This window comes from Corapipo altera, unplaced genomic scaffold (assembly GCF_003945725.1).
Source record: "Corapipo altera isolate COAL_440 unplaced genomic scaffold, ASM394572v1 62, whole genome shotgun sequence".
Lineage (NCBI taxonomy): Eukaryota > Metazoa > Chordata > Aves > Passeriformes > Pipridae > Corapipo > Corapipo altera.
Window position 1 is genome coordinate 4002731 of NW_020884894.1, and position 12449 is coordinate 4015179.

Sequence of the window (12449 nt, forward strand, 5' to 3'; positions counted from 1 at the left end):
CGGAGCATCAGGGCGGTGCCATATGCTCCATCCCACCCAGACTGTTACACACGTACACACACCCCCCCTGCTGTGCACTGAGTGTCCCACACAGGCTGCCCCAGGAAACCCATGCCAAGCTCAGAGCAGCGTGACAGTCCTGGCTTTGCTCCCCCGGCCGTGCAGGGATTCAGGAATCCTTGGATGCGGAGGCAGCCCCGGCATCCCGTCCGTGGTTCTACCCTGTGGTAGAACAGCATGACGTAACCTACCATAGGGTAAAACCACTGGCAGGACACGGAGAGAGCGGAGAGCAGGAGCCCCTGCACCAGAGCCGGGGGCAGCACCACACCAAGGACAGCGGGGGGAGTGGGGCAGGGGAAGCACCAGCCCAGTGCGAGGGAGTGAGCTGGAGAGGGCTCATGGGGACAGAGGTCCCACCTCTAGCCGAGGCACAGCCCATGCCCTGTGGTAACACCATCCCGGGGAAGCAGTGGGGCTGCAACAACCACATCACAGCCTGTCTGCCCTGGCACACACCGACAGTCCTGGGAACACCAAGACATGTTGGCTGTGGGGAGAAGAGGCCACTCAACCCATCACCCCCACACCTGCAGCCTGTGTGGAAAGCAGGAGTCTTCAGACAGATCCCCCAGGGCTCTCAGTGCCAGGGACAGGCTGGTGCGATGCTTTCAGGGTGTTCTGCCATTCCAAAAACTCAGTTTCCCACTTGAACACCCCTAAACTCCTCTGCCCGTGGGCTGGGACCCCAAGTGCAGAGGCCCTGTGCCTGCACTGCCCTCGTGGACTCACGGCACAGGCAGGGTACGGCTCCATGGCCTGGCACACCAGCGCTCACCTGGCGATGCCACCGTAGTCCAGGCCCTCCTCCCCGCGCATGATGATGTACAGCCGGCGCCGCAGGTCGTACGGCTTCATGTTCATGATCTGGGGACGAGCAGGGCAGTGTCACCACAGCTGGGGCCAAGGCCAGGGCCAGCCCCACACCTGACCAGCTCTGCAGCCCCAGCACCTCCTCACCTGCTGGAAGGAGTCCTCGAAGAGTGTCTGTCGGGACACACTGATCTTCACATGGCTGGGCAGCGCGTTTGACTGCGGGCAAGGCAGAGGCACAAGGCTGTGTGAGGCTGGCACAGCGGCTCTCCTCGCCCACACCTACCCACAGGTTCAGGGCACCCACCACGACCCACCCAACCCTGCAGCCACCAGATCCTCCAGGTGCTGCACTCACGTGGCAGAGGAAGCGGAACTGGTGGTACTTCCAGCGAAAGCTCCGGTCATATGCCCCTGGCGAGCCGCCATGCTTGCTCCTGCAAAACCAGTACAGGCCACAGTCAGCACCCCCTGCCCTGAGCACCCTCATGTCAGAGCCCAGTGTGGTCCCCAGATCCCCTGAGTGAGGCTTACCCAGACTCGAAGCCTGGGCGCGGGTCCTTGAAGGTGGTGGTGCGGGTGTTGTGGTCCACGAAGTACCGCACGCTCTCATTTGTGTACTTCATCTCCCACCCGGGTGGCAGCGGTGGCTCCTGGATCATCCTGTTGGCAAGGAAGAGGTCAGCAGGCAGCCCTCAAGCATTTCCCCCCTGAACTGCAGCTCTTGAGGACCAGATGCAGCCAGCAGCACCATGCCAGGCAAAAGGAAGGATTCATGGCATGGGATTGGCATCGGCCTGCACCCCAAGAGAGGAGCCCTGCCTGGGCAGCACTCTGGTCATGGCCAGGGCACTGGTAGGGCTTCACTCCCCATCTGTGGGAGATGTGGCCTCAGTGGAGGCCTGGGCCAGGTCCCTGGAGAACCTCACCTTCCAAAACCACATGCTCCCTCCCCACTCCCCCCACAGCTCCTACCCTTGCGTGCGAGGGTCTTCCCACTGTGTGGTCCGGGTGTTGTGGTTCACGTAATACACTCGCCCATTGTCCTGTCTCTTCTCTAGGAGAAAAGGGAGAGGAAGTGTCAGCTGGAGTCCCAGGAACAGCCATCCCCTTCACAGGAAGTTTGTCAGCTCCCCTATCTCTCCTCCCTGGCTCACTTGGAAAAGGCAGGATAAACCCTACATTCCTTCCACATGCCCAAGCTGCCTCACTCCAGGAATGCCAGTGTGCAGGAGGTGCCAGGGCAGAGGCCAGCTCTCCCAATGGGATGCCAGGCTGGCACAGGGGGTGTGTTCACCACACACCTTGGTGGCACACGCAGCCTCCTCAGACATGCACCAGCATCCTTCCATGTGGATCCACAGGTGCTTTCCCAAACTCCCTGCATGGCCCTGCTGCTGGTGCCTGGCTTGTGCGCTGCACACGTGTGTGAACACACACACCCTCTCCTTGTGCTGCACACAGGCACAAAACAGCTCCCCACACACCAGCCCCTCTGTATCTGCAGCCTCACTTCCCCAGGCACCCCTTCCCAACACTTCCAGCACTATTTGCACACTTGGAATGGTGAAAGCCTCCCAGCCATGGCTGGGCACCACATGCCCTGGCCCAGTGGTGATCCTGCACCCATGCCTGCAGCCCCTCATCCCACCTGCCCACACCACCCCCTACACACACTCACAGCCTCCCCACCACTGTGTTCCCCACACCTCCTCCTCCAGATGCTGCGTCACTCCCACAGCTCGGCCCCGCTCCATGATGGCAGGGACACGCTGCACGCACACTTCTGTCACCTCCCTGTCACCTTCCAGCCACCACCACCCCCTCACTCTGTATCACTCCCAGACTGTGGCTCTGGCAGACCCCACATACAATGACCAGGACTGCATCCATCCTGGAGAACCCACTGACCCCATGGACCTCATCCATCCCAGGGACTCCATCCATTCCAGGGACCCCCACCCCAGGGTGCTCAGCCCCACACAGCCTGTCCAGCTGACACTGGGATGGGTCCCTTCTCCTCGCTGATGGGAGGTGGGACACCCAGCAAGGGCTCCAGCACTTCCTCCATGGAGACCCTGCCCTTGGGGACCCCCTGAGCAGTGTGGGCCCCTCTGTCCTGCTCCAAGCTCCCACAGTTTTAACCCCTCTGCTGCCCAGCTGTGCCCCTCTGCACAGCCCAGCTGCACCCACAAGCATCCCAGCCTGCCCTCTCCAGAGATGCTCTCGCCATGAAAGGGGTCTCTCTGCCCTGGGGGTGGCACAGGGACATTTCTAAATGTCCTGGTACACAATGTTTGGGCCATGGGGGAACAGCCAGCCCTGCTCCTGCCAGCTCCCAGCTCTGCTACAGACCAGGGCAGAGCATCCCAGGAAACAGCACAGCAGCAGGATGGATCTCTGCCTGTCTGGGGACAAGGAGCTGGATCCTAAACCTCTCCCACCATCCAAAGAACAATCACAAGCACTTCTGCATTCAGCAGCTGAGAGAGGCTGGGAACTCCTCCAGGAAAAGGGGAAAAAAGGGGGGAAAAAGCTGGATTTCAAATCAGAGACTGTGCTAATCACAGGCAGACTCAGCCCCAGCCGAGCATGGGGAGCGCTGGTTCCCTGGCCACCCTTCCCAACCACACCAGGGATGAGAGCGAGGGAGCGCTGACACCACCGTGCTCCCGCAGGAGTGATCGGAGTGTCCCCATCCGAGTGTCCCCATCCAAGTGTCCCCACTGGGGCCAGACAGGTGAGGCAGCTCAGTACTTACCCCAGCCGGGAGGAAGTGGCCCGAGAGGATCATTGTCAGATGGGGCGCCGGAGGACTAGAGTTAACAGAGAAGGCAAAAACACGGAATAAAACCACGGGCAGGGAGGCTGGGAAGAGTAGAATGCTGAGGCGAGCTGGCCAGCCTCGCTCCCACTCACCTCCCCTTGGCCCTCAGCTCCCAAGGAACTAAAAAAAACTTGCACACTCAAGGGGGGCTAAAAAAGGAAAAAAAAAAAAAAAAGCCCAAACCAGCAGGGCTGGGGCAGCCAAGGGGCGTCGGGGCAGGGGCTGTGCCCGCCGAGGGCAGCGGGACGGCCCGGAGGGGTCCAGATGTGCGCGGCTGCTCAGCTCCCGCCGTCCCCTCCAGATACACCTCCAGCCTCCTCCAAGAACCACACACAAGAGGGGAAAAAATATCGCAGGCCTTTCCAATGAAATCATTCCCACAAGCGCTGTCCACGCCCCGCGCTTCCTGGCGGGATGGCGGCCCCCTCCTCCATGCGCGGGCCGGGCGCGGGGTGCGGGATGCACTGAGCCCGCATTCATCCCGCGCACACGGGCGGCCCCGCGCCCCCGCCCCCGCAGCCCCGCACAAAGCCCCTTTCTCCTGCCCCGGGCCGGGCAGGGCCGGCGGCCGCACCCAGACCCTCCCGGGGGGTGTCCCGGCGTCCTGCCCCGGTGGGTGCCAGCCCCCCGGCCCCAGCTGCACTGGGGTCCCCGGGGATGGAGGCACAGCCCCACAGTGGGGGCTCAGGAGAGCAGGAGGCCTGAAAGTGCTTTTAATGGTTAAATAAGAAACGTATCATTACCCAAAAGGCATTTTCACCTCCCAAAACCCAGCTGCCGGAGGGGGGCCGTGTCCCAAGCCACCGCACCAGGATGGATCGGAGTCAGCCTGGGCTCAGGGAATGCCACCCGCAGCCAGACCCGGCCCTCCCGCCTGAAATCAGGGACAAGCCCCACTCCAAGAGAGACACCAAAACTCGGTGCACCCCATGGCAGCCCAGGACCCCAGGGATATCCTGGGGTATGTCAGGGACGGCGCTGGTGCAGTGTGTGCCCCTCCGAGCTGTGTGTCTCATACCCAACCCCATGTGCCAGGACTGGGGGCAGAAGGCACTGCCTGGCACAGCTGGCAGACTTTGGGTTTGAGGCAGAGTCTGCTCCCTCCCTGCTGGGACAGGCTGCCCACACGTGCAGCGGAGTCACATCCAGAGGTACCACCTCATTGAGACCTAAAAACAGCTAATTAAAACTAACGGGACAGAGCTCTGGGCAGCTCCTGCAGCTCCCCACATTCCTGGGGAACAACCTGGGACTCCATGCCAGAGACCCTTCCATGCGAGGGATGTGGCACGGGGGTGCCTGCTGGGCCAGTGGTCCCGGGCTGCACCCTGGCCCCCCAAACTGTGCCTTCCCAAGGCTCTGCCTCGCTGCTCCTCACTTCCCCACCATCCTCTCTGGCAAGGGGGGCACAAGGGGGCAAGTGAAACAGAAAGCCCCCGCAAGGCAGGAGGCAGAGCAGGAGCCATCACTGCTGGCAGGAGAGCTTGAAACAAAAAGTACAATCGTTTCATCAGGCTAAATTTGGAGCTTGAGTCCCTCCCTCAGCGCTCCACAGCCTGGCCAGGGCGTCACTCAGCGCTGGAGCAGCTCCAAGGCTGGTGTTGGCAGGGAGCGAGTGACAGCCCTGGAGCCCCGCTGGCCATGGTGGAACCCCCTCCCACAGCCCCGACCTCCACTGAGGTCCTGTGAACTGCGTGTGGGGAGCATGGGCAGGCAGAGGCAGCAGTCAGGGGGGTCTAGCTCTGGCTGTAAGGCTTGGAAGGGCTGGTGAGGCACCCAGGGAGGGACAGGCAGGGGGAGGAGAGGGGCTGAGCAGCTCCCACAGCCCCAGGAGTGGCCCTGGTTGTGTCTCATGCAGAATGGACTTTGCACTGCCTGCACCCCCTTCCAGAGAGCATCTCCTGGAGCCCTGAGCTCACTCTAGTCCCAGCTGGGACTCCTGGCTTTCTCTGAGCAGCTAAGCATTGATGAGAGGTTGGTCCCTCTGCTCTGCCTACCTGCCCTCCTTGCCTCCTTTCATCACAGCGCGGGCTGGATCACCACTCCAGGGAGCAGGAATATTCCAGCCTGGCCCTTTCCCAAGCAGTGCTCATCCTGCAGCCCACAGCCACCAGCACTGCTCAGCTCAGCAGAGGTGCTGGTCATCCCTGCAGCCAGAGCCCAGCTCCACAGCAAAGGCACAGCCAGGACAAGAGTGGTCCCTGCCCAGGAGCAGAATGGTTAAGAGACTATTCCCTGAGCAAGGAAACGCAGATACTCAGCCCCAAGTAGGAACAAGGGGCAGCAGCAGAGGAAGCAGGAGGGAGCTGGCCAAGTCCAGCTCATTCCCTGCATTCTCTGGTCCCTGGATCCTGCAGCCCCTCACAGTGTCAGCACTTGTACCTTGGGCCTGCAAATACTGCTGCCCCCAGGACTCAGCCATGCTGCCTTGAGCCCGATGGAGACCCAGGAAGAAACGAGCTCAGCCCTCAGAGCCTCCCTTCTACAGACCAGACTCCCACAGCACACACCTGCCTCACAGGTCAGCAGCAAGGCTTGCCTGATGGGAGCCATGGGAGAAAGCCTGTGCCTGGCCACACTGACACTGGAGGGACACCAGGGACAGGCTGCTGAGGACACCTCCTACCACCATTCAGGGCTGTGCAAGCTGGTTTATAAAAAGAAAGTCACTCCCCCACAGTCTCTGCAGGGAGCTGAGGAGCTTGTGGGCTCCCATCCAAGCGCTGCTCCACTGAGCTTGCTGAGTCCACAGACCCCACACAGCCCAGCAAGGGCCTCCCCATGCTCCATGGCTCCCAGGCCAGCCCAGGTGAGACCAGCAGGAGAGCCAAGTGAGACCTCATGACCCCCAGCTCTCACCTGGTACAGGAACCTCTGACTGAACTGCTGCATGGCCCCCTGGAGCTGGTTCCGCTGCGACTGCCACTGCTCGTAGTTCCTGACATACTCGGCTGTGGGGCGCTGCCACGTGGTGGTCCGGGTGTTGTGGTCCACGTAGTAATACCTGCCTCGAGGATCCACACGTTTCTCCCACCTGGAAGCACCCAAGGAAGCTGTCACTGTGTGTCCTCAGACAGCCAGGCAGGCCCTGTGGACTAAGACACCCTCCAATATGAGAGCTCCATGCCCAGCTCCAGCATAACCACTGGTTTCACAGCTGAAGAGACTCTTTTGGACAAAGATCCACCAAAAGGAAATATAAATGGTAACTTGAAGCAGCTCCTGAAAGGGCACACGAAGCCTGACAGGATGCTCAGGCACAAGCAGAGCTCCCACCAGGATGTCATGAGCACTCCTCCAGGACAGCCGACCTGTGACGGAGGCAAGGCACTGGCTTGCAAACCTGGCAGGAGGGAAGGAGCACACCTGGGCTACTCCCAAACCCACCTCTCCAGGTAACAGCCTCCCTCTTTTAACCCCACACGGATTTCAGGCTGTTGGTAGGATCAGGGATCACAGCCTGGCTGCAGGCAGTGTGTGCCCACAGGAACCAGAGGCTCCCGGGGAGGACATGGGTGGGTTTGTGTTTCCCTTTCACCCGTCACACCTGGCTCACTACAGCCCTGCACAAACTCAGTCTAGAGAACAACAGCAGTTTGTACTGAGTTCTCTGCTTCTAGGAACACAAAAAGGTGAGAATTCCACAAACTTCTGGAAAGCAAATGGCCTCAGGGCTGTGACCTGAAGACACTCCTGCAGGGGAAGTTGGGCCCTCACCTACAAGAGTTCTGCAGAGCAGGTCTCATGTTGCTCAGCAGCATCATCTCCTCGAGCACAAGCAGACCCCAATGTGGCTGAGAACCCCAGAGAGCCCTCAGAGAGCCCAGGGTCCAGCTTCAGGTTCAGGCACTCTGAGGTGCCCGTTTGCTCACCAGGAGCTGCAAGTCAGATCAGTGTCTGAGGTGCCAGCTGCCCCCACGCCCCTTACCCGGGAGGAAGGGGTCTCTCCCACGTCGTGGTCTTGTTGTTGTGGTCTACATAGTAGACTCTACCATTTGGCAGCTCCCGCTGTTCCCACCTGCAACAAAAACACAATCCTGAGGCAGGTGATCCTTGCTAGAACCAAGAACATCCAGAGAGCTGCACCTGGTGGGTCAGTGAGCCCCCCTTCTCACATCCTCAGTGTTCCAAACTTTATTTGACAGGTCTGCATGGCAGCTGCTGGCCTTGCTAGATGGAGACTATGGGAGAGGGGTTGTAGCACTCTGCCCTCTGGAACACACAAAACTTGGAGCAGAAATTCCTCATTTCCCCCAGAAAGGTCAGCGTAAGAATTCACACAGGGTCAGTTTTACACCCTGTGTTTTTGATGTAGTTTTTGTTGGGTTTCTCCTAATATGTTTTTACAGGGAAGCCTTTGAGTTTGGGCTGGGGCTGGGTTCTCTCCCTGGCAGCCCCAGGCTCACTGCTGACAGCCACGGCTCAAACACACCACATGGCCACGGCACTCAAGTCGGGATGGCCCCTGAGGACAGCCTGTGTGACAGGGAGCCTGGCTTTACTGGGCCACACTAGAACCATTCTCTGCCTGAATTTATTCATGAATTTACCCTGGCAAAGGTAAAAGCTCCATGGAGCCTGTGCTTTCCTGTCAGCTTTTATCCTGCAGCAGAGGGAGGCAAGCCAGCAGCTGCTGACAGCTAAAGTGTTCTCCTGTCACACTCCTGCTCCCACAGGCCTCCCTACCCATTCAGTCTTCTGTCTCTAATCATCACAAAAAGCTCAAGCAAATTACTACACCAGCTTCTGTTGTGACAGCAAGGAAGCCAGCCCAGAGTGGCAGAGAGCAGGCAGCCCTGGGGAAGGAGCTGCTCCGGGCACTGATGCCCCATCCTGGCTCACCCTCACACCTCCCAGGGGACAATGGAGTCATCAAATAGTGACCTCAGCCACAGCCACACACCTGCTGCAACACAGGTCACCATCATCCCAGCCTCTGCAGAGGCCAGGTAACTCCTGCAGGTGTTGCTATCAGCCAGCAGCACTGGGCCTTCTCCTCCCTGGAACAGATCTAGGACACCAGCAGGTATCCCTGATGGAGAGCCCAAGGCAGGACCTGTTGTGCCCATACACCTTTGAGGGTGAGGGGCTGCCAAGCCTAACGCTGCCCAGATTCCTGATCACTAAAAGCATCAGGACAGGTAAAACAAGACTGCAATCCCTAAGAGAAAACCAGCGCAGCTGGGATGTCCTAAGACACAAGTGTGTCCACCCCATGAGATGGAAGGTCCCTGGGCATCTTCAGGGAGAAGGCAGGGATGTGGAATTGCCCTGAACAGGTCCTCTAGATTCATTAACAGGTTCTCTGATCCGTATGCCTCTGAGGACTTGGAAGTCCTTTATGACAAGAGGCTCTCAAGCCCCCACATACCATTCCCATGGCTGTAGAGATCAGAAATCCCATGATGACAATTCCTCCAGGTTTCTGGATCCCTCAGATACCCCTCTGGGTGCCCTTATGACTGCCAAGAGCCACACGGGATTTGGGAGAGCTGCGGGTGGTGGCAGCTACTGATTGACATCCTCTGCCCCTGTGTCACACCCTGTACAAACACTGATGAGCTCACAGGCTCCTCACCAGCAGCTCCCTGGTGATCTGCAAAGTAAATCTGCTGAGGGCTGGCTCACCCTGTGGGCAGCAGTCCCTGCCATCGGTGATGAACCGCAGTCACTGCTGACACACAGCAACAGCCTGGGAGATGGGGACACTGGGAACATCCCATCCTCACTCAGACCACCCTGCCCAGCTCCACATGGCCACCAGCACAGGAGATTCATGGTTATGGGAGCACTGGATAGTGACAGCTCTCCCCACGTGCACACACTGCAAGCATGAAGTGCCTGACACGATGGCCCCCAGCAGCTCCCCTCCAGCTACCCACAGGCTCATGATGGCCATGGATGCAGGGAGCCATGGGCACTGGGAAGTGGCAGAGCTGAGACAACTCAGCAGTCCAAACAAAACGCCCTCCTTATGTAAGAAACCACAGCCCTGTGGCTCCTGCCAGGCAGCATAATGCACCTCTTTGTGCAGGCGAGACAGCGCCATGCACACACCCCCCTCCTGGCCGGCTGTCCCTGTGCAGGATCATCCCTGATAGGATCCAGATGCAGGAGCCAGGGGCTCTTATGCCTCCCTGCCCCCTTTTGTTATCGATCTGCTCAGAAACCCCAAGTGAGAGCCGGGACCCTGCACCCAAGGCCTCGGGCACTGTAGCCGCTGTGCTGGCTCCACACGCTCCTGGCTTCGCAAGGGAACGCTCTGCCCGGAGGATATGAAGGAGGTTTTGGGCACTGTTGGGGCTGGAATTACTCAGAACTCCTTCCAGCACCCTCCAGCCCCTAGGACAGACTCCCAGTTGTGTGAGGGATGCCTTTGAGCCACCACACCTGGTGCAGATGTTGAGGCCCAGAGATCTGAGCAGAGCAAATCGCTCCGAATCCCCACATGAACCCAACGCTCTGCCTCAGTCTGTCACAGCCCAGAACACAGGCTGAAGAGAGTGCTCCCCACGCTCCCAGGGATGCAAGGAGGCACGTGGAGAATGAGGCAGGGCAAGCAGGAACCATGCCTGGAATGATTGGCAGCTCTGCAGGGAATATTGCTCCTGCAAGTGGCAGAGCAGAAGCCATCCCTCACGGGCTCTGCAGTGTTCCCTCACAGACATCTCAGCAGAGATGGGCCAGCGAGGGGCTATTCTGCAACCCCATCTCCCACTCAGGGCCCCAAACCACCAGTCAAAGTGATTCCCTGGTGTGGTGAGCCAAGCAAAAACCAGCCGTCGTAGATCATGGCTCAAGAGAGCCCCAGAAGCTCCTTTACACCATCCCCAGGACACAGTGTGTTGTGCAACCCCTGTTTAGCAAATCCCTATTAGCCCAGGACCTGGTTTGGCAGCTCTCAGGGCTTCAACAGACTCAACTCTCCGCTCTCCTTTACCTGGGAAGACCTCGATCCCAAGCAGGTGAGTGCTGCCCAAGCCAGTCCAGCATGGCACAAACGCAGCACATGCCAGAGAGCAGCTACCCTCTTCCCCCTACAGATCCCACTGCCAGGAAGGGAGGGACTGGCACAGAAAGTGCTAATCAAAGGTGTCTCCAGATATCCAAATCCTGGGAGCTCAGCCTGGAGGATGGCTCACTACCCCTCTACCGTTCTCTCCATCTGTCTTCCAAAGCACAACAGCTTTATCCTCCTCCCTGCTCCAGCACACACAGTTCTCTGGTCTGTGAGCTCCACAGGGAGACAGCGGTGGGGAGGACAGGGCCACCCTTATAACTGGTTGGACCAGGCAAATCCAGCCTGCAACCTCCCGAGCCTTCAGAACCCCGGATCATGAGATATCTGCAGGCTCCTCCACCCCAGGAAAGAAACAGCCTGTTTCCAACCCCAGGTGGGGAAAAGGAGCCCTTCAGTCTACCTGGTAGAAGCAGAAAGGGGCATAAGCTCTGCCTGGAATAAAGGCCTTTTTGAGAGCACTGGACTTTTCCAGCTGCCTGGAAACAGGAAGCGCCCAGGCCAGGAGAACAGAACCCCTCACACACCCGGCATAAAGGCACACTGAGCCGTTAACCCTAATTACCTGTGACTGACACGCGAGCAGGCCCTGACCTTTCAGGCATCGCCTCAGCCAAGGGAAAATAAACAGCTCCCTTCATCCCAAACACAGCCCATTTCACCCCCGCCCAGAATTCAAGGTGCTTGATACAAGGGGAGAACGACCCAGCTGCAACACAGAGGGGGCTGAGCCCAGACGCCCCCACAGCCAGCATATCCACGGGCATTGCTCAGCCCCTCCCTGCTCTTCTCCAGCCCCTTCTCCATAGCCCGAGGAGGAGGAGGAAGAGGAGGAGGAGGAGCATCCGCACCAGGGAGAACAGGCACTGCTACTGGAGGGTCCTGCCCATCTGCCCCCAGCAGTGGCCAATGCCCCGAGCATGTCCGTGCCCTCCAGCTCAGTGGGAGCTCCCTGGAAATCCACGCTTGCTCTCCCATGTGTTTTCCTCTGCCTGATCCCTTCAGCAGTCCCGGGAGAGCAGACAGCTCTGCATGGATGCTGAGAGGCTGCTTGGCACTGCGCTGCCATCCACTGTTTACTGCCTCAAACCTCCGTGGGCACAGCCCAGCCCCTGGTCCAGAGGATCCATGGCAGTCAATCCTGAGCAGACGGGCAGAGCAGGGGGCACAGGCTGTGCCAGGTGAGCAGGGCACAGGGATCCCCACAGGTGCCCCAGGCCACCCCTGCTCCACTGAGCACCAGCATTCCCACCAGCTCCCAGGGCAGCACTTCCCTCTCCTTCCAGGCCACAGCAGTGTCCCAGTTTCTTCCCGTCCCTACCTCCAGGGCCCTGCCTCCCTCCCCGAGGGCCACAGGAACCCACCACGCAGAAGTCTCAGGCAGAAAGCAGAGCTTACCCGGGGGGCAGAGCATCCAGGGCGGGCACTGCTGCCCGGGCCGGGGGGGCACTGGGGCCGGACGCTGCCTCCTCGGCCTCTCCGGAGCCGGGCAGGGCAGGAGGGGCAGGAGCGGTGGGGCCGTCGGTCGTGCTGGACACCGCCGGGGCCGGAGCATTCGCCCCCACTGCTGGCCTGTCCTCTTCAATGTCCACGGCACCCACGGCGTCCCCATTCACTGGAAGGGCAGAGAGCAGGGGGTCAGCACCCAGGAGGGGATGGGATCTGGCCAGTCCTCCTGGGAGCAGAGCTTGGGTGACAACCCGAGCACGGGACTCACGGTGCTCCCAGCCT

The 12449-nt window shown here is 59.8% G+C and overlaps 1 protein-coding gene across 2 annotated transcripts in view; it reads right to left on the minus strand.

The window, feature by feature from the left end:
• Positions 1-12449, minus strand: part of WWP2 (WW domain containing E3 ubiquitin protein ligase 2) — a 34874-nt gene that overhangs the window by 5186 nt on the left and 17239 nt on the right. For both annotated transcript variants that reach the window (XM_027647063.1, XM_027647062.1), the window contains exons 8-16: positions 12117-12333; positions 7629-7718; positions 6560-6734; positions 3635-3689; positions 1849-1930; positions 1408-1536; positions 1232-1310; positions 1021-1092; positions 839-927 (exon numbers count right to left, since the gene is read on the minus strand). In XM_027647063.1, the coding sequence (XP_027502864.1) occupies positions 839-927; positions 1021-1092; positions 1232-1310; positions 1408-1536; positions 1849-1930; positions 3635-3689; positions 6560-6734; positions 7629-7718; positions 12117-12333 (988 nt within the window). The remainder of the gene's footprint in view (positions 1-838; positions 928-1020; positions 1093-1231; positions 1311-1407; positions 1537-1848; positions 1931-3634; positions 3690-6559; positions 6735-7628; positions 7719-12116; positions 12334-12449) is intronic.